This window comes from Labrus bergylta, chromosome 7 (assembly GCF_963930695.1).
Source record: "Labrus bergylta chromosome 7, fLabBer1.1, whole genome shotgun sequence".
Lineage (NCBI taxonomy): Eukaryota > Metazoa > Chordata > Actinopteri > Labriformes > Labridae > Labrus > Labrus bergylta.
Window position 1 is genome coordinate 21,311,640 of NC_089201.1, and position 20,222 is coordinate 21,331,861.

The 20,222-nt window shown below is 40.1% G+C and overlaps 1 protein-coding gene across 4 annotated transcripts in view; it reads right to left on the minus strand.

Annotated features, from left to right (window-relative positions):
- The window catches only part of kcnq1.2 (potassium voltage-gated channel, KQT-like subfamily, member 1.2), a 178,629-nt gene that overhangs the window by 143,811 nt on the left and 14,596 nt on the right, over positions 1-20,222 (minus strand). For all 4 annotated transcript variants that reach the window (XM_065957003.1, XM_065957004.1, XM_029282868.2 and 1 more), the window contains exons 3-12: positions 18,589-18,679; positions 11,986-12,112; positions 11,716-11,794; positions 11,518-11,614; positions 10,068-10,208; positions 7,732-7,842; positions 7,337-7,432; positions 6,309-6,443; positions 3,934-4,099; positions 396-422 (exon numbers count right to left, since the gene is read on the minus strand). In XM_065957003.1, the coding sequence (XP_065813075.1) occupies positions 396-422; positions 3,934-4,099; positions 6,309-6,443; positions 7,337-7,432; positions 7,732-7,842; positions 10,068-10,208; positions 11,518-11,614; positions 11,716-11,794; positions 11,986-12,112; positions 18,589-18,679 (1,070 nt within the window). The remainder of the gene's footprint in view (positions 1-395; positions 423-3,933; positions 4,100-6,308; positions 6,444-7,336; positions 7,433-7,731; positions 7,843-10,067; positions 10,209-11,517; positions 11,615-11,715; positions 11,795-11,985; positions 12,113-18,588; positions 18,680-20,222) is intronic.

Sequence of the window (20,222 nt, forward strand, 5' to 3'; positions counted from 1 at the left end):
ACAAAGGCCCAGCCAGCCTGGGAGTCTAATTAAAATAGTGTCTGGGCCACATTAAAAAGGCAGGCTAGTTAATGATTAACCCAGAGCAGTTTTTTTAATAGGAAAGAGCTTAACCAGAGGACAGCGCTCCTGGTTAGACATCACAGTGATCACATATATAGACTCAGCCGCTGACTTTGTTTGGATTGAGAATAATAGGGATATAAAAGAGGCCACGTTGTAGTTTTTATAGCACTTGGATTTTGGTTTTACTTATTCATCAACAAACTAAATTATGGGATGCAAACTTCAGGGAACAGTCATAAGAGGAAGCTTCATCTCTGTAACAAAATGTCATAACCCAATCCATGGGATCCCATCTAGTGCACCTTAACAGTGATAGAAATAGGACTCACCTGTTTGTCTGAACATTCTGGTCATTCCTGCAAAGAAAGGTGAGATTCTGTTAGGTCAGCAAAATGGAAAGGCAACACAACAGCACCAGTATAGATCACCAAACAGAGATCACCTCTATCACTTTTATTTAAGGTCTTATTTAAAGTGACAATAATCAAAATACAAAAACATCAAATAAAAATATTGTTACATGAATCTACAGACAATCATTAACTGAATCTGGAAGTCCTCTCCCGTCCAAAACTTTATTGCTCTTGGTTCACTTCACAACCCGAAAGGCATGGTTCATTTAAATGTTTTGATTCTTGGAATGGGGTTGTAGGTACTTGTTATTAGTAAGTATATCAGCCACGGGAGATGCCGGTCAGCGCATCCCTTTTATTGAGAAACCAGGCAGGGAAGCTAGGCTATACGACTTTGCAGACGGGCAATTTATACCACGTAATTTAACTAATTGTAGGAAAGACGGTCCTAGAAAACAATAATGATGTAAGTGTAAGTTGTATTTAAGAAATCTTTCAGCGAGCGAGTTCACCACCAGCAAGCTGCTTTTTTTTAGTACTACTCCACCATGTCAGCATTTTGGATCTGCAGGACTCGAAAGAGAACAAATACAACCATACTAAAACTATGGTCAGTGAAAATCAGTGATTTTTACAGAGATGTTATCCTTTAAAGCATCGTTCCAACAGGCAGCCATGTTTCTAAATAAAATCTGTGATTATATTTGCTCACAACTTCTCACCCCTGCCCCAAAGTGGCCTAAAAAAAACTCTTCTCTAACTCTACTATTTCAGGTTTAAAGATAAAAAGGAGTATCTTATTATTGCTCCATTTGAAACCCCCACAGCAAAATCTAATTTGCTATATAGGACAAATATTTTATGAGGCATAATAAACCTTGATGCATGTCATGCTTATATGATGCCAGGCCTGATGATGCCACTGATCATCATCAGCAGCTGTTTAAAATGAAAGCTAAAAAAAATGATGATAAAATAAAGTAAAAAAAAAAAGAAAACAGCAGTCGTGAAGCAGACATTAGCTGAAGTTTCAGATATGTGTTTCAGCGAGTCTGTGAGCAGACAGTCCCGTGCTGTTTTGACTCTCCACATTATCATTAGAGACAGCAGGTTTGGCCTCTTTAAATGGTTTATGCCATTCAAAGTCTCAACATGTGCAAGATTCTATTTTCAAAACATTAAATTATAAAGACATACGATCTACATTTTACAGCTTTATTTTATTGCTTGTAAACATGTAAATATAAATATACAGTATAATGGATAAAATGTGTGTTGTTGTTTTTACTGCTTTGACCTTTAAATTGTGAGCTTTTTCCACATGCACACATGCTCTGCTTCATTATATGGATCCAACCAATTAGGCAGGAAACTAAACAAGTTTTCCCCTCATAAGCGGTTGCTCCTCTGATGGTGTGCCTTAAAGCCTCTCCAGCTCCCTTTATGATGGCACGCCTTGACAGGAAAAACTCATAAAGTGCATTTATTAACCTGCAGTCTGGGTCAATTCCATCAGAGGGGATGGCTTTTAACACAGGAAGAGAAACCACCGCCCCCTTTAGAAAGCAGCCATCGATCATATACTTTGAGCGGAGACCTGTAACTAAAAAACGGACATAGTTTCTGTGTTTATGAGTGAGAGATGGGAACAATTACAAAAAAAAAAAAAAAAAAAGATTTTAGATATATCTGTTGACTGAATTATTTGATACACACACAATCATTTGGTCCAAGCATTTTCAGCCTTAGGATAAAGAAAAAACAGGACACAGCTTTGGCTTGACTGCATAAACACTGATAATCTGCAAAATGGTATAACAAGAAATGGGAACAATTACAAAAAAAAAAAAAAAAAAAGATTTTAGATATATCTGTTGACTGAATTATTTGATACACACACAATCATTTGGTCCAAGCATTTTCAGCCTTAGGATAAAGAAAAAACAGGACACAGCTTTGGCTTGACTGCATAAACACTGATAATCTGCAAAATGGTATAACAAGAAATTTCCAGCTTGTAACCTTGAAAAGCCTGTATTTGAAGTTTTTCCACTCAAGCCCAGTTCAAGGGTCTGTGGCCAGCAAAGGGGACAAGTGAAGCAGTAAAGAGCAACCATGACCTCTAACCACCACAGACAGTAATGGCTTCCATCTGTCCCACTGAAGACACCTGGCAGCCATCTTTGGTCTAAGAGGATCAGAGGAGGGCCCCTGTTTACTGTGTGAAGAGGAGAACATAACTCCACCTATTATGTGTAATGGCGTCCTCTGTCTGGATAACCTGAGATAACATGGAGTAGCTCTTCAATAACCCACGTTTAAAGAAGTTTGACAATTCTGTTATTAATTTGTAATTTAAGTTATAATAGAATTTACAATCTATATATTTTTTGATGTTGAATTTGACTGAGAATCCACAGCAATGCTAACTGCTCTGTGAGGTCATACTTGGGCAATGTTTGGGCTAGCTGCTAATGTCAATAAGCTAATATTCATGTGAGGATTATGTAAGAACACTGCTGTTTGGCAGGTAGAATATTAACCATGTAAGTTAATTATATAAGCACGAGAACTGGAATTGATGAGGCCTCAATGTCTGATAATTAGTAGACAACTTGAAATACTGACCAACAATGGCTCGAAATGTAAACTATAATGTCAGCACCCAGTATCACAATGTGGGGGACAATAATGTCTGTACCCATTAGAACAGAAATAAACATTAAACTTTATAGTTGGGTCAGAGGAAAATTCCCAGTATAGTTTGTAACATTATACATTACTGAAGTTTAATTTATTCATTGTGTCTTTAATGTCTTTACTTCTGTGTTGATTTAAATACCATAAGCTTTTCACTGTTGGAGTCTTCTGTGTGATATTCTCATCCTCGGGCCGTAACACTAGTGAGGTCACACAAACAGAATGTAACTTCCTCAGCAGTTCATGGCATGCCCCAAGTGAGATGATAAAAGTTGTGAAGTTTTAATCTTTTGAGGTGATACAACGAGATTTGTGTTGATAGATTTTGTTTAGATATTAAAAATATCTGAATGCGGAGAAGAAAAAAAAAAGGTTCAGAGAGATGTTGGTGTCTTTACTGCACTAGCTGTTACTTTGTCATGTCCTCAACATGTGATCTAATGCCAGCTGGTCTCAAAGAGTAATAAAACTGCAAAGATAACCTCGAGGTAATAATCAACGCAAATCATAAACACCCTCACAGAGCATGGCATTATGAGGGGACGAGTTTTGGAACTAAAATTTGGTTATGAATGGGTTTAAACTGAGGTCAGCGTGTGTAATGTTGGCTACTTCGTGGGATTAAGTTGTTGGAAGAAAGGCTGCTTATGAGATAAAACAATTCCTTTTAAAAACATTTATTTTGAGGTAGTGGAGCTTTGACTGAAAATGTAGCAAGTCCATATATTATATACTTGATGTGTATTTGATCTAATTGTTTACCTTATATGTTCCTACCAATAAAATGAAAGCAGTGATATTTACAGATTATTACCTTCAACTGGTCCTCCAGGCTGTTCCAGGAAATACGAGGCGTCTTTCTTCTCGTCAGAGTCGTTGATGTGATCGTAGGTGATCTGTGGGATGGAGACAGTCTGCTCTGATGCCACCATGATAGAGTCGTTTCCTCTGGACTTCAACCTCCTCTTGGTCCCTTTTTTCTAACAGACAGAGAGGAAAAAACGTCCAATTTAATCTTTAAAAAGTGTGTGACTAACATGGTAATATAAAGCGATCACAGGGGCGCTGGTAGCCTCGTGGTTAGTGCGCGCCCCATTTCAACAGGCTAAAGTCCTCCAGAGAGGGAGGCCAGGGTAAATCCAACCTGTGGCTCCTTTCCTGAATGTCATTCCCCACACTTCCCCCCCCGATTTAACAGCATTAATAGCATACCTAAAGAGCCAATCTAATATTTTTTTTAAATACTAATTTAAAGCAGTGGTTCCCAACCTTTTTGGGGCCTATGACCCCACTTTGAGTTTACAAAACTCTCAGGACACCAGAGACATCCAAAACACATACAGCTTTGTGCTACACATTTAGGCTATATCAGGTACAATATTGTGGCTGGGGAAGAAAGGCCAGGATGAGATTTTCCACCACAGTTCAGTCAGTTCATGTAGTGAAAAATTAAAATGTTTCATGATTGTCACGAACAAGATTAATTTCTGCTCATGTTAAGAGAAGCGCTGCCTTAAAAATGTTCCTGTAGTTTCCGTCATTCATGTATCCATTCTGTAGACATGAGGTCAGAATATGACAGTGTGAGCAACAATTTCTGGATTAGATTTTGACCTCCTCTTCCTCTGTTGTCAGGGGAAGAAGGCAAAATCATTAAATACAGAATGGATATGTTTTGTGAAGCTCCACAATTAGCTAGTTTATGTCACTTCATTCAAATAAATCCTACTGCAAATAATTCATACTCAAGTGGACATGCACCTCTTTTCCTCTAGAGTCAAGTTTGTAACACCATAGCTAATATTCAAAGTGCTAACCTGCTCAAACACCTTCATAGCTCAGGTGATTTGTTACACATTAAGCATCCATTCCAGCAAAAAAAAAAGCAGCTCTCTCTGAACAAACACTTGAAATATCAAATATCGAAAATTACGCTTACGTACTGATGACATCAGCTGACCACATTTAACAAAAAGTTTCTTCCAGTGAGATCATGGCAATGTGTTGAGTTAGTCTGGGGTTTTCTAAAGACCTAAGTGTTGCCTCGAGTCCAACCCTCAGACCTGTTGACCCACACCGACGTCATCAACATGACCTTTATAGAAACTCAGTTATTTGGACTCAGCGGATCAGACTCTGGCATTGACAACTGGCCAGCAGTTCAATCCAAATACCCGAGCTTTGAATGACTCATTAGTAAAGTGGGTGAGAGAAGAGGGTGGTGGAGAGTATCAAAGGACTGAAAGAGAGAGAGAGAGAGAGAGAGAAACAGATGGAAGACCAAGAAGAAGCTTTATTAGCTAATGAGTTAAAAACAAAGAGCAGGAAGAGATGAAAACAGGTTATAAGAATGAGAGGAAATAGTAAAGACAGGAAGGGAAGAGAAGATGAAAGAAAATCAAAATAAAGTCAGGAGAAGACAGAGAGGAATCTTAACAGACACAGTGAGGGGAGCAGGAGGAGAGTCAGAGGAGAAAGTCACGTGCTTCAACAGAAAGAAGCGGAAGCAGCCATCAATCTCCCCAATACATGTGGGTTCAATGCTACACAAAGATTTTTTTGTAGTTGTTCTACTAGACAAAGGTTTACTCCCATGAGAAAGGCGGCAGTGACATCATCTCAACTGACTGAGGCTTTGTCCGGCCGAGACAAAGGCCTCGAGTCATCCTGGTGGAGTCCGGCCTTTCTGGTGGAAGGGGGGGGGGGGGCATCTGTGTGTGTGTGTGTGTGTGCGTATTGGAGTGTTTTGTGTGCATTGTGCGTTCTTCCCTGTGTGTGTATGTTTGTGGGAACTTAACTTGCCCTTTTATGCTTTATGGCCGAGGCACGACATAGCTAATATTGTTGTGAAAGGTGAACTGCACAAGGGGACAATGCGGTGTGGGCCAGACGGATGCAAATCAGCCACACAGTGTCACAGCCTGCCGGCTTTTTTTGACAACGCTCCTTTTGTGGACGTCACCTTCACTTCAAAGGATTCTTTCAAACATGTTTGAGAAAAGAAAATGTCCCCATACACAGAGGACTACCACATATTTATGATACCTTTAAAAAAAAAAAAAAAAAAAAAAAGTTACGACCAACCAGGAAATAAGCAACTAAAAGGTCACTTGTCCAAGATTCAAAAGATTGGGCGTTGTTATTTTGCAGGCTGGGGTTAAAAAATGTCCTGCTGAACCAGATAATTACCGATAAGTTGAGTTTCCTGACGTAAGGGCTGGATTCAGGTTCCACCTGTGTGACGGCCTCTGGAGTGAGAACGTACATCTTCCATGTCGCAGCACAGCCGTTTGGTTTCTCTGCTGAGTAGCACCTCCAGAGTGTCTGAGAAGGACAGGAAACAATGTTACTCAATGGTCCACATAACATGTAAAAAATAAGCCAAATGACAATGCAAGACATGCAGCATTATGGGCCACAAATTCATGTGTTTAAAGGAGATCTATTGTACTGTACTGACTTTCACTATTGAACATGTCAGTCTGGGACACCTATTGAGAAGCATTGTGAGATGCGTGGCTCAAAAACCTCAACTTATTTATCTGATACTCGCGTCAGTAAAATCCCTCATGTCATCCTCAGTCTGAAATGGTTCATTTCTTTAATATAAATTCCTGTATATAAAGTTCATTGGGGAAATAACTCTTGCTACTGATTCCTATGTTGACCCTTTATTTTTTTATTTTCAATGTGCATTACTCTCCACGTGTTCCTTGTCATTATCTTTAAAGTAAGTCACATGTTAAACATATAAGACAGATGCATGTTATTGTCAAACAGTTTTGTATAGTCAGCGTTCAGCAGACATAAAGTGTCTTTGTGTCACAGGTGTGTCTGCGGCTGTGTCTCAGTTTGTTCCAGGTCAGTGTACTCCTTACAGTGTTGGGCTTTTTGCGACGCAGCTAATTATTCTTCTACAATTTCGCTCCTGGCAAAAAAGGATAGAGCCACCCTTAGGCATAGGCATAGCATTGATTTTTTTTTTCCCCCTTCGTTAAGATTCCAATGATTGTTGAACTCACAAGATCCAGAAAGTGCAAGTTTACACCTCTCCAAAAAGTCTGTGCAGATTCTGCAGCATTGTTCATGGTTGTGTTAAGAGCCTCATGTTAAATCATTGAGGGACTGTGTCTGAGCAGGTTTTAAATGTACACCTTGTGGATTACAACACTACATTTCATAAAACAAAGATGCTTTGGTTAAAGGCTAAAGTGTACCTGTATGAGGCAGGCTGCTGCAGGGATCTGTCTGTTGAAGTGCTTCTGTCTCTGCTTCTGTTGGACTTTCAGAGCAAAGCCTGAGCCCAGGATACCCTGAGAGGGGAGAGGAAGGGAGTATTATATCTACTGATACTGCAAGATTTCAATTTAACGTTGTAAGACTCAGTGTCAAGGTTGGGTGCAGATGCAGTATCTGACAAAAAATGAACTCTCATTTTCTGTGCTCACATTAGTTACAGTTATTAACAGAAACTTAAAAAAAATATTATATTTACTCAAACAAGAGCATTTTACAAAGTTGTGTTGAGCATATTAGAAAAGTTGAATACATCTAAAATCACATTTTCATAATTTAATCAAATTCATTAAAAAAAAAAATCATATTTATTTACAGCAGGCAGAGCGAAGAAGGAGATAGCGAAAACACTGAAGCAGGAGGCGATGGCTTTTCCTATCCACGTCTGAGGGATTTTGTCTCCGTAGCCAATGGTGGTGACAGTCACCTACAAACAGAAACAAGAGGAAGGGTCTTTTTGAACAATTAATATTATCATATGCAGATTTAGAATATTTGAAGGATTAATCCTGTAACATTTAAGGCTCTTTACTGATGCAGAGAAGTCAGGACATTTTAAAGTTAAAGTTAAAGTCACTTCTGAAGAACTGTAGAGGGTTTGGAGATGATGGGGAAATGTCTTCAGGAGTTTTAACAAAGTCCTATTGCCTTTTTTAGACTCTTAACTTAATAGTAATACTTATTTTTTTCCTGAATAAAAGTATCTAACTGATCTAAGTCTAACATAAACCAAACAGTTGATAATAACAAATATGTCCGCCATTGCAGAGCTCTCCAAGCTTTACCCTTCAGTCTATAACAGAAGTTTCATAATAAAATATTAGTTCATCAGCCGTTCCTTCTTTACAACTGTCAGCGATGTTTGGGGCATTTGAATAAGGGGCAAAGGGAATAAGATTCCCGACCACTAATCCTCAGTGAGTGTAGGAATTTTCTTGGTTGAGGGAGGGGGGGAAACAAATACCTCTTGCATTTGCATGTACACCCACTCTGAAAGGCGAGCCAATTCTGACACATTCAGAGTACACTTGGCTCACCCAGGGTGTCTATGGGGGTATCGGCGTGTGAGCCGCTGCTGTGCGCTAACACAAAGCGGCTGATGTAAGGTGAGATACTTAAAAGGGCTGTTGGAGTTAAAAAAAAAAGAAAAAAGAAAGGAGAAGAAGAAGCAGGGGCGGGAAAGGTGGGGAGGAGTGGGGTCTAATCCCTCAACCAGAAATACGATGACTAAACAATGTCCTGAGACTATCAGAGTGGAATGGCCTACTCAAAAACACCCGTCTTCTTCAGATTGTAGGGTGAGAGGCAAAAACCTTTTTTGTTTTTTGTCTCCACAAAGGTCACAGACCAGGCCTTTGTTCATGTGTAAGTGTGTGTGTAAGTGCATGTCTACATGTATATAAACATGCTTATAAGGATGCTGTTTGGTGATTACACTCAATTCATTTAGTCAAAAAGTACGACAAGAACATTTGCAAATATGGCACGAGCAAATTATCTTAGCTTGCCGTTCACACTATGTTCTCTTTCAGTTAAGTTAGGTTTAAAAATTCAATTCGTAACAACAGGCAAACGGAAAAAAGACAAATGAGTGGGGGAGGTGAGAGAGAGAGAGACAGAGAGAGAGAGAGAACAAAGTAGGTAGAGAGAGAGAGAAGGGGATATGAATCATTGCATCGGCTTGTCCTCCAGCTGCGTGCTCTGCACCTGCACATCAGAATGTGGAAATCACAGCGAGAGAAGGAATTCACCCTGGGAGAGCTCACAGCTTCCAATTAGCTCACTCTCACTTCAATTAATACACACACAACACATACTCAAAGACATGCACACTCAAACCCATTGTAATAGCATATGATCACTCTCGAGTTGGCATTCTCAAAAAAAGAAAAAAAAAAAAAAAAAGGAGCAAATCTCGAGCAGTTATTCATTTTCTCAACCTTGTGAACGGATCAACACAAATAACAGCTTTTCTCCGACTTTCCATGGAAGCGGTGAGGAGCATTGTGACCCCTGTAACCCTTGTTACATAAAGGTAGTAATCCCCACAATTAAAGTTTTAATTAAGGGAACTGACACTTTATATTGGTGCTCTAAAAGTTCTTTCAGCCAGAGCCCAGAGGTGAATGGTTTATTGCTGTGTCTTTGTGGCACGCTGATCCCTTGCACAAGGCTGCCATAGGTTTCTCATTACTCTGCGCTTTCAATTCAAATGTTTAATTAACTGCTGTGGAAACCCGAGCCTCTGTACTGAGGGACGTAAGCAAAAGCAGCTCTATGCACACGGGAAACGTCAGCACTCCTGCCTCTGTGTTGAATGTTGCAGCGACACATTGCGTGCTTAAAACACAAGGAGGTCATAATTGGTCTAACCAGGGTGGCCAACATCTCCATTTTTTCTGATTAAGACTCCACTTCAGAGGGCGTTGTGCTGATTATTTGTTACAGCTCTCTGGGGAGAAGAACATTTTCTCCATGTACATGTGATGTGGCCTTTCAAGAATGATAAGTATGTTGAGAAGTTCAAGTAGCATTCAAGGGACCCTGGTAATGTATGCAAAGCAGAAAACCAAATTTGGAAAAACATTCTCATACAAATCAGCAGAAATGAGAACAAGAGCATCAGTGAAGGGCTTGCTTTGGGTGCCTTACCACGCCCCACCACAGGGCATCGGCGTAGCTGGAGAAGCCGGTCTTGCCCTCCTCATCCACGGCATCTTTCTCAGCCAGGTAGACAAAGTAGGAGGAGAAGATCAGGCCCAGGAAGCCGATGTACAAGGTGGTGATCAGCTCCTGAAAACCGCATTACAGAAAACCATTTATGAAAATGTATTGTGTAAAAAGAAATATAACAAATGGGTTTGTGGCGATGGCAAGACGATGGACATGTTGCAGCACAAGCTGGAGCTGAGTAGACATCGCAGCTCGAGCAAAGGACAATTCTGCCCACCGCTTCTGCTTAATGGTGCATTCTGATTCATAACTTCTTCATGCGAATGCGAGGGGAGAGGGGTTGGAGGTGTGTCGCTGGAGGAGAGCGGAGGCTTCAGAATAGTAGAGGTGTGGCCTAACAGCAGTTTGTTTTGGTTTAATGCCGGTGCTCAAGGGGACGGCATCTACTGGATCAAAGTGTTGCCCATTCTTCAACACAAAATCTATTAAACAACAACTTAAGTGATTTTAAAAAGTGGCCTGATTCGTTAATGTATTGATTTATTTTTGATAGGTATTTCAGTACATATTGTATACTGTAAATATAATGCTAAATAAAGCTCTGATTTTAAGGCCTAATGAATTTGAATGCATCTGAAATACTTATCCTAATGTGCTGAGGTTTTTCCTTGTCTTCTCCCTTAGACACATCTAAAGGCCCTACATTTCCACTAAACAGAGCACATCATTTGCTTAAGTGGTCATATGACAAAGGAGAGAGATGGCAACAAATCAAATGAGGTTCATCTTTGCTTCATACTACATTTACTTCCTTGATCTTTGCACGCGATGCTCACTGACTGTTCCCGTTCTTTTTATGCATCAAAGAGACAAAATGTCAGGTCGAATATAACTAAAGAACACAGGTCTACTCCAGGGATTAGGAAGAGAGTGTTACATCCTGTGACTTTGTTGTGTATCAGCCCGAGAAAATATATATTTATTAAAAAGAGCGTACCATGCTACAAGGAAAAAATGAAGAAGGCAACTTTGACATCTCTTTTCTTCTCCTTATAAAGTCAGGTCTGCTGCATGCTTTTCTGTGCACCCATCCAAAATAAATGATGCACCGGTAGCCAAGCGGTCTATGTACAGATGCTTAAGTCCTCGAGAGCAGACAGCCCGGGTGTGAATCCGACCTGTGGCTTCTTTTCCCACACAACCTTTCCCCACTCTTTCTCTCTCCAGTTTCTGACTCTATCCACTGTCCTATCTCTAAAAAAAAAAAAAAGGCATAAAAAGCCCCAAAATATATCTTAATGAAAATATAATAGTTATAAATAAAGGCAAAAACTGTATATTGTCATTCTAATGAGCTATACAGACATAAAGGCACACACAAAAATGAAGGTGTTTGTTCAAGTCTAAAGGGTGCCAACCTTTAACCTACCTGTCGATGGATAAAAACTACAGAACCCAGAAGCCTCCATGTTCCTCCCTGTCGATCAACATGCAGCATGCGCAGGATTTGGAGGAAACGGATGCCCCTGAAATAACACAACAGCTCCGTATTTGTCTTACCATCTTCTGATTGCCCCTTAACTTTGAAAAAAAAAGAATCAAATGCTGAACATAATAGTGACAGTACCTGATGGCAGATGTGGCAAAAACTTGTCCGTTGGACCCCACACCGAGCACAATAATCGAGGCAATGACCACAATCAAATCTGGGGGGAAAGAGAAAACAAGGGAGATCGTCAAAAATATGGTAATAAATGTATGAATGAATTCACTTCAGGTATGACACATTGTACTAAAGTGAAGCCTCACATTACTAGAATAATCTACGTTGTTGATCTACAAGAACAACTCATGACGTACTAAAAGGGGGAGCAAAGTAAAACAACACCAGGTGCACCTATGATTGATATGGGCTTCCTGATAAAGCTGAGGCGTCCTTTGATGCCGGAATATTTGCTGCGGCAGCCAGCCGACCACAGCCGAACCACGTACTCCGTGCCAAAGAACAGCACCAGCACGATCTCCTGTGAAACACAAAGTAAACACAGAGAGTACAGGGTTTACTTAAATCCATTGGTACAGAGGCAAATAAGTGGACGAGAGGATGTGGGAGAAGATAAGGTGTATAATTTCACATCACATCAAGCATTGATAACAATATGCCATGCATTCAGACTGATCTAAAAGCAGTAAGGCCGTTATAATCAATCAGCAAGATTGAGGATATGATACGACAGGGTAATGACAGGTGTGTGAGGCAGAGATAAAGGGAGACACTGAGGTGGTCTAGCAGTTGCGAGATCACCCAAGAGGAGAGATGAAGGTTGATAACATGGCCGATGACAGATCGTATTGAGACAGGGTCAATGGCTAAGTGATTGGAGCCGCAGGGTGAAATGCCATCACACTGCTGTCTGACTCATAAGAAGGCTATAAAATCTGTCTTGTTGCAACAGTCAACCTTTTTGCAGCGCTTACAAAACTAATAATGAAAAATGATAGCCTGATTTGGAGTTGGGTGCTTTTAAATTGTGTCCCAAATTGTGCCATTTTGCATTTATTTTTCATACATGTGTGTTTCTGTGAATTAATGAACAGACAGAGATCGCTTTCCAGGCCACCGTGCATGCATAATATTTAGCCACGGTACTGTCTGTTCAAGCCTAAAGGCCCGTGTGGGTGGCCATCTCGTTGATTGCTTGAACTAGCTGCTCCCTGACCACCCCCTTGTATGAAACTCAATATGTTGAGCCCTACTGCAATAACACGGCACCACCGAGCCCCAAAAACAATGAGCTGTCAATCAAAGCAGAACGCTACCCTGATGGCCAAAGTGTCGCTCTAGTATCAGCCCAAAGAGAAAGTGCACTAGTGTGTAGATATAATGACACTTTTGCAACAACGACTTGGTATATAACTTTTTGTTTTTATGTCAATGTAAAGCCTCCATCAGGGCCGTGACAGTGTGAGGACATTCAGATGGACGGATCCTTTTGGCTGCTTTTTTTTTAGCATTTTTCAGCTTGCCCCCGTTTCATTAACTAATCATGTTTACAGCTTTAGATTCTGTGCTTGAATGATCTGGCCTGACATTCCTATACCCTTCCATTCATCTATTGCTCATTTTCTGTCGCGGGGTTAAAGACAAAGAGAGAGGGACATAAAGAGGCTGAATTGAAGACAGAGACGGGCTGAAATGGTTCACTAAATCTCTATAACATAGCCTGATAAACAGACTGAATTACCATTCGGTTTCACTTCATTGGTTCAAATTTGAACCTCTAAACAAATCGGAGATCTGGGCAGGCATTCAGGGGTCTGGAGCCAAGCTACCTATAACATCCAGTTCAGTTGAACTTGACCAGTCAGCCATAGCCCTATTGTTTGTGGAGGAGAGTAACAGACTGGGTTTCAAGTCCATGTTGTTGTGTCTATAAAAACGCTGAATAGCCTAATAGACACTTGTGCCAATTTCTGATTATAACTGACAAATTTTGTGGGAAGTTTTCTCATATGATGCTTACGAACAAAACCTCCTGAGTTAACTTATAACTAGGGGTTAATATACTTTTTGGAAGAGGGGACGTTGTAGCCTAGCGGTTGTTTTGCGCAGCATGTACAGAGGCTAAGGTCCTCGCCACAGCGACCGTGGGTTAAAAACTGACACCTGCCCTTTGCTGCTCCTGTCTCTCTTCACTGTACCAGCCAATAAAGCCAAAAATATCTTAATAAGAAAAGTGGGAGAGAAGAAGGTAAGAGGTAATAGTGGACTGAGAAGGAAAAGAAGCAGAAGAAGAAAAGAAGTACAAGAAGAACAAGAACAAGAAAGAGAAGAACAAGAAGAAGAAACAATGTAGAATAGGATGAGGAGATGTACATGAAGAAAAAGAAGAAGAGTTATTAGAAGTAAGAGTAGAAGTAGATGTAATGAGAGGAGAAGAAGAACTACAAAAGGGAGTAGAAAAGAAGAACAAGTAGAATTATTTTTTTAAAATGGAAGTGAATGGAAGAAGACTGAAGAAAGACAAATGACTAAAACACAATTTAAATCAAATTAAATAATTCAAATGAAAAGTGAGCCCCCTGTCCGACCTAAACATCATCAGCACAGACACAAGAGCATACTGAATCCCGATTGATTGAGCTCGGTAGTTGTGGCATCTGGTTACCATTTGAAAGTCAAAGGTACACATGAATTTGGAGATTTGCAGAGATTAGTCATAATAATTCCATAAAATGGGTCGCCCAGATGTTGGTGTGTTTCTGTATGTGTATCAGTAACCGCCAACTACATGTTTACTGAAAATAGCCGCCTGTTCGCGCAGCGTTAATCTCATAAAACCGGGCGAGGATAAAGCTCGTTCAGAGAACTTGAGAATCTGATGCATATGTGATTCCATTGCTTCATCTGAGTGTGTCGCTGCACGTGCTTTACATCACCCATCACTAGTAGACAATGCAAAGTAATAACTTTGTTAGCCATTTAGGATACAATAAATAATGCTAATCCAATTTAAAATGCACATGCTTCTTTTTTTTTTTTTTTTACATCCTTACAGCAATTAATAATCAAATGCTGTGCGAAAAGAAACAAAAAGAAAAGAATATGGTATCTGTGGCTGTTGACGGCCTGAAATAAGTTGGTCTGTCCATCACTAAGTCCCAAGTCATTCAATTTCTTGCACAAGAGCAGAGTCTTCAACAAGCTCAAATATTGACACAAGTAGGAGAGAAGGGTAGTTTGATACAATTGAGAACAAGGATGTACCGCACTCCTAATCCCAACACTCTCGCTTGCACTTGTCCTGCACACACAGTTAGGAGGCGGGACATGTCCATGTGTTTGGAGGAGCGGCTTTATATTACTATGGTTGGCTGCTTTCAAAAGTTACACCTAAGTTGCTACCTGAGCCTTAAATAACAGCTGACTGACTGGCGGGATCTTTCGTATGTTTGATTGTATGTACTTGTTTGATGTATTTGTACCTTTTTGAATTTCTGGGGACTTTATGTTTAGTAGATTAAGTTCTAGTGTTCTTCTGCCTCTTTATCCTTGGTCAACCTTTTTTTGTTTGTCACTGAAAACATTTGAAACAATCATTTAGTCAACGTTGGTTGATGTTATATAATAAACTTTGGTATGATTTTATGTGGAGCTAATGGGTGTAAATGTTTTGATGCTATTTGAGCCTCTAACCAAAGGTAATCTTCTGTCACTATGGGATAGACAAGAACATTTTTTGAATCTTGAATCTTCTTATTGTTTCCAGTTTCAGATTTCTAAACTATCCATTTTAAGAATCCGACTCGGAAATACTTTCTAATCAACCCATGGCGACATTTGAAAATACAGACACTAGGGCCCCACCGAAACTGGATTTTTTTTGAGCTGATACCGACAATTGAAGGCACACAGTTTCAACATTCATGAGTGAGTTTAGTTTGCTGCTTAGCTGTGCATACTGTACAAAGCTGAGGCTGAACTAGAGCCACGATTTATGTATATTAAGACTTTTAATTGGAATTGGAAATGAAGCCCTTATAGAGTGACAGCAGAGGATGCAAAGAGTCTTTTAGAAACACGCCATGTACAGCAAAGCCACGCATACACTGCTGACCAAACAAGTAATAGCTGCTTGAACAGGGAAGTGTAAAAGATGCAGGCAGAAAAAATCCATGCGACATGTGTGTGACTCAGTGTGTGTGTGTGTGTGTGTGTGTGTGTGTGTGTGTGTGTGTGTGTGTGTGTGTGTGTGTGTGTGTGTGTGTGTGTGTGTGCATATTTCTGAACCTCCTGTCCAGCCTGGCTAGCTTTACTTTAGCAGCTGTCCTGAAGGCCAAATATCCTCAAGGACTAATGTCCCCTCTGCCTTCCAAAACAAGCAGCCAGTGATTCACAGATGTCAGGGAACATTGAACTTTCTAAGTATAGCTACTACCGCCACTATATGCCACCATGACTCCACTCATGGAGCTCCACCCCCTGGTACAAAAACACACATTTACTCTGGCTTAGGTGGTATTCACACCCACGCTCACAAGATAAGGTATTTATCTTATCTCAAAATGAATATTGAACCAAAACTTTGCAATAGAAATACCCATGCCAGGTGCACAAATAAACAGAAAAAAACTAAGTCGAATATGCGAAGGCTTTTTAATTTGTTCTTATTGCTAATGGGGCATATGACTGCTGGTGTACAAGTAATGAAGCAGCAAAAAAAGAAAGGCCAAAGGTGGTAGGAGGGAAGTGAAAAAAAAGAAAGCAGAGAAAAAAGAGAGGGAAAGTGGGTTATAAAAAAAAAGGTTGAGAGTTTCTGCTCCTTCTGGATACAAATAAATGAATAACCCTGATAGTAGGTCTTCAAAGTGCATTTGCCAAAAGTTTACAGAACACAGTGTCCTCTCAGTCCTGTGTTTGCCCTCAGGACTCAGGAGGTGGTACAGTACATGTGTGTGTTTTTGTGCTTGTGTATCTTTCCATGTCTGTGTGTGTGTACATGCAGGATTAGTGTGAGTGTGCGTGTGGGCGTGTGTGTGTGTGTGTGTGTGTGTGTGTGTGTGTGTGTGTGCGCGCAGCGACTACTTGTGTATTTATATTAACAGTGTGCTGGTGAGAGACAAATGATGCAAGCTCTTTGAAGAGTTTCCAAACAGGAGCTGTAATTTTCTCGACCTGTTGTAAGCGGCTGGATTTATTGCATCACTTAGCAGCCTTAATGGCCTAATAAGCCACTAAAAAGTTAATTCACCAGCAAGTATCAAGAAAGTGCAGTCAGTGTGGAGCCAAACTGGTGTGAGGTTCCAAAACAGTGGCTCCTGACCGATCCCATGCTAATTATGTAAAGTGCACACATGCTACTCAATGTAAAGGGCTTTCGCTGAACGCAACACAAGCTGGCAGGGTCTGTGCATATGCAATTACATAAAGGCATCAGTCTTTTTGAGCTTTGGAATAGCATACGGCTGCGGTGTAAGATGGCGGGGAGAAACTCCCAGCTTAGATCTTCTGTCTCCATCATGTGGATATTTAGGGGTACTGCAGGGCATCTATGAATTTTGATTTAATTTGATAAACTGTTTGTTAACTGTAATAAACATGACGTTAATTTGGTGTCGAAACTTTATTCACCTCCCGGTGGACACACACAACAGCCTGCAGCCAGTCTCGCCGCACATACACAACACACTGCGCATGCGCTGCCCCAGTTCAAGGTTCACATTAAAAAAGTAACATGGTAAGAGAGAAATACAAGTTAACACTATTAATCCCCTCGGGCTTACGTATATATATTATAGGGACATGCTTCTCACACACCTAGGCCTGAATCACACACATGCACAAACAGGACCTGTGGACCTGCATTAGTGGAGAGATGTCAGAGTGGGGCTGCTACAAGCTGCAAAGCAGAGAGCGCACCAGAGCATTTGGGGGTTTGGTGCCTTGCTCAAGGGCACCTCTGCAGTGCTCGGGAACTTCCATATTATGGTCCGCACCGGAACTTGAACCGGCGACCCTACGGTTCCCAACCCAGGTCCTTGTGGGCTGAGCTCCTGCCGCCTCCAAAAGCTTTAGACTAGCTCTTTCTAACTCTTTTATTTTGAAAAAAAAAAAGAAAAAAAGGTTTTGTTATGAAACAAAAAATAAAAGTCTTAATTGAAAAGGAGGCATCAGTATTCATTCCCTCAATACAGCAATTTTAATACCTGTATTCACAGATTAGATTGCCTATAAAGAGTGTCAAGAATTAATTTCATACTCATTAGAGTATGGTGCACATGGTGCGTGCGCACTCACCACTACACTATTTATAAAGTTTTATTTTTCCTCTTCATCAACATACTCTTTTGTTTTATAATCTTAGTTAAAAAGGTCATTTTGTTGCATTAGTTTACACCTTCAGCCTAATCATCCATTTGGACTTGGGAGGCTGGTACAGCACATCTGGCTGTAGATGTTCCGCCTAATACATTTTTGATTATGGTGGATTTGACATAATATTTGCTGTTATTTCATGTCTTATAATGTATTAAAGTAATGTATCATATCAAATAAATATTTGTTGATATGGCCGCAGTGCTCGTTGTTTTTTGTTGAAGTTTTTTTTGGGGGCCTTTTTGCTTTCATGAATAGGACAGCTGAAGAGAGACAGGAGTAGTGCAGGACGACACGCAACAAAGTGCCGAGGCCAGACCTGAACCCTCAGCCGCTCTGATGAAGACTATAGCCTCTGTACATGAGGTGCGCGCAACATAACCACTAGGCTATCGGTGCCCCGTAATCATTGGTTCTTCAGAAACTGTGTCAAATGTGCTGCTAACCATCTTGACTAAGACACTCTTGGAAAAGAGGTTTTAATCTCAACCTGTTTTTTATTCCATTCTCTGGTCAACAAGAGCAGCACTTTTGAGGTGACATAACTTGGAATGTACACCCCGTGTGAGTGACAACAGAAGTAGTCAACGTTTTACGTTTTGTGCATGAGCATAAAAAACTCACCATCCAGAAGAGGGTTCCTGTGGCGAAGTCTGCATATTGCTCTATCGTGGACAGCACACTGAAGATCAGACACACCAGGACCATGACGAAGCTGCAGGGACACAAATCAGATTTCACTGTACACATTCACCACATGACTCAGTATGACTCAGTATATGACTCAGTATGACTTCAGTATATGACTCAGTATGACTCAAATGTACTTTCTCTTCATTTTAAAAACACTCAGTTTATTTATCTAAAAAAATATCTTACAAGCGAGGCGCCAGTAGGCTAGGGGGTAAGTACGCGCGGCTCATATAAATAAATAGTATGCTGTGATTTTAACCTCAATGTAAAGCACATTGAGCTTATCTGTAATGAAATGTATTATATAAATAAATTAGCTATTGCTATTGCATTAGTCCTCTATGCAAGCTTCCCGGGTTCTAATCTGACCTGTGGCTCCTTCCTCGCATGTCTCTCTCTCTCTCTCCCTGATTTCTGACTCTGTCCACTGTCCTGTCTCTAAATGAAGGCAAACAAAGCCCAAAATAAAATGTTTGAAGACTCCACAGCCGGTAGATAATTGTTTTGTATCGCTATCCCCAGATAAAAATTATAACAAGAAATGCACTTGTTGTATGAAAGAACCAGACCTTCATTCTGATATGTTAACCTGTGATTGCCTTCATTTTAAAAAAAAATGTCTTTATTTGTCCCAAATGGCAAACGGCATAACGACACATCAGTAGAAAATAAAAACACATACAGAAACACTCTTGGGTTAGAGGATGGAAGCTATCACCCAGAATGGAGACTCCTTTCACTAAGAACACACATGTAACAGTGATTGTGCTGCAGACATGAACCATCTCAATGAACCACTACATGATATGTTTACAAGCAGGTTTAAAAAAAAAAAGGTGTTCCAGCACCTTCTCTATGTTTCCTTTTTGTCATCAATCTGCTTGTATTAACACCTGACAGGATGTTTCCACGTCTCCTAGCAACAGTGAAACATTCCAACGAGACGCTCCATCTGTCAGTGTATATGCATAATCTACAAATACAGCCAGTGAGTGAAACGTCCGCTACAAGACACCTGAGGTAAAAGTAGAGGAGGAGAGAGAGAGAGAGAAGAGGGGACATGTGGTGGGACTAATGAATGCAGAGATACCTAATTACACCTATTTTCATTATCAGTTTATTTGCTTATTATCCAATCAAAAAAACATACAAGATTATTAAAATATTAGCACATTAGTATTCTCCCATTTTTATTATTAATAAATCAACTTATTGTTTCAGATAGAAAATATGGCATTATTTTTTGTTCATTTATTTTATTGATATAATGGATTGAGGTGGATGAAAAGATTTTTTAAACAGAATTTTAAAAGCTCATGGTAGTCCTTAAGATCAAGATCAACTTTTTGATTAAAAAAGAAATATACAATTTGAGATCAAAACTAAGAAGCATTGGCTTTTTCCTTTGGGGGCTTTAACACAGTTAGAAAACAGCAAACAAACTCATACAGATGACTTTACTAGAGGCGTTTTCCAAACTAGTTCCAACTATTAATTGTAATGTAGGCTGTAGTCTTCATAAATTCATTCTCAATTAAAAAAAATAAAGTCCATGAGGGGCATTG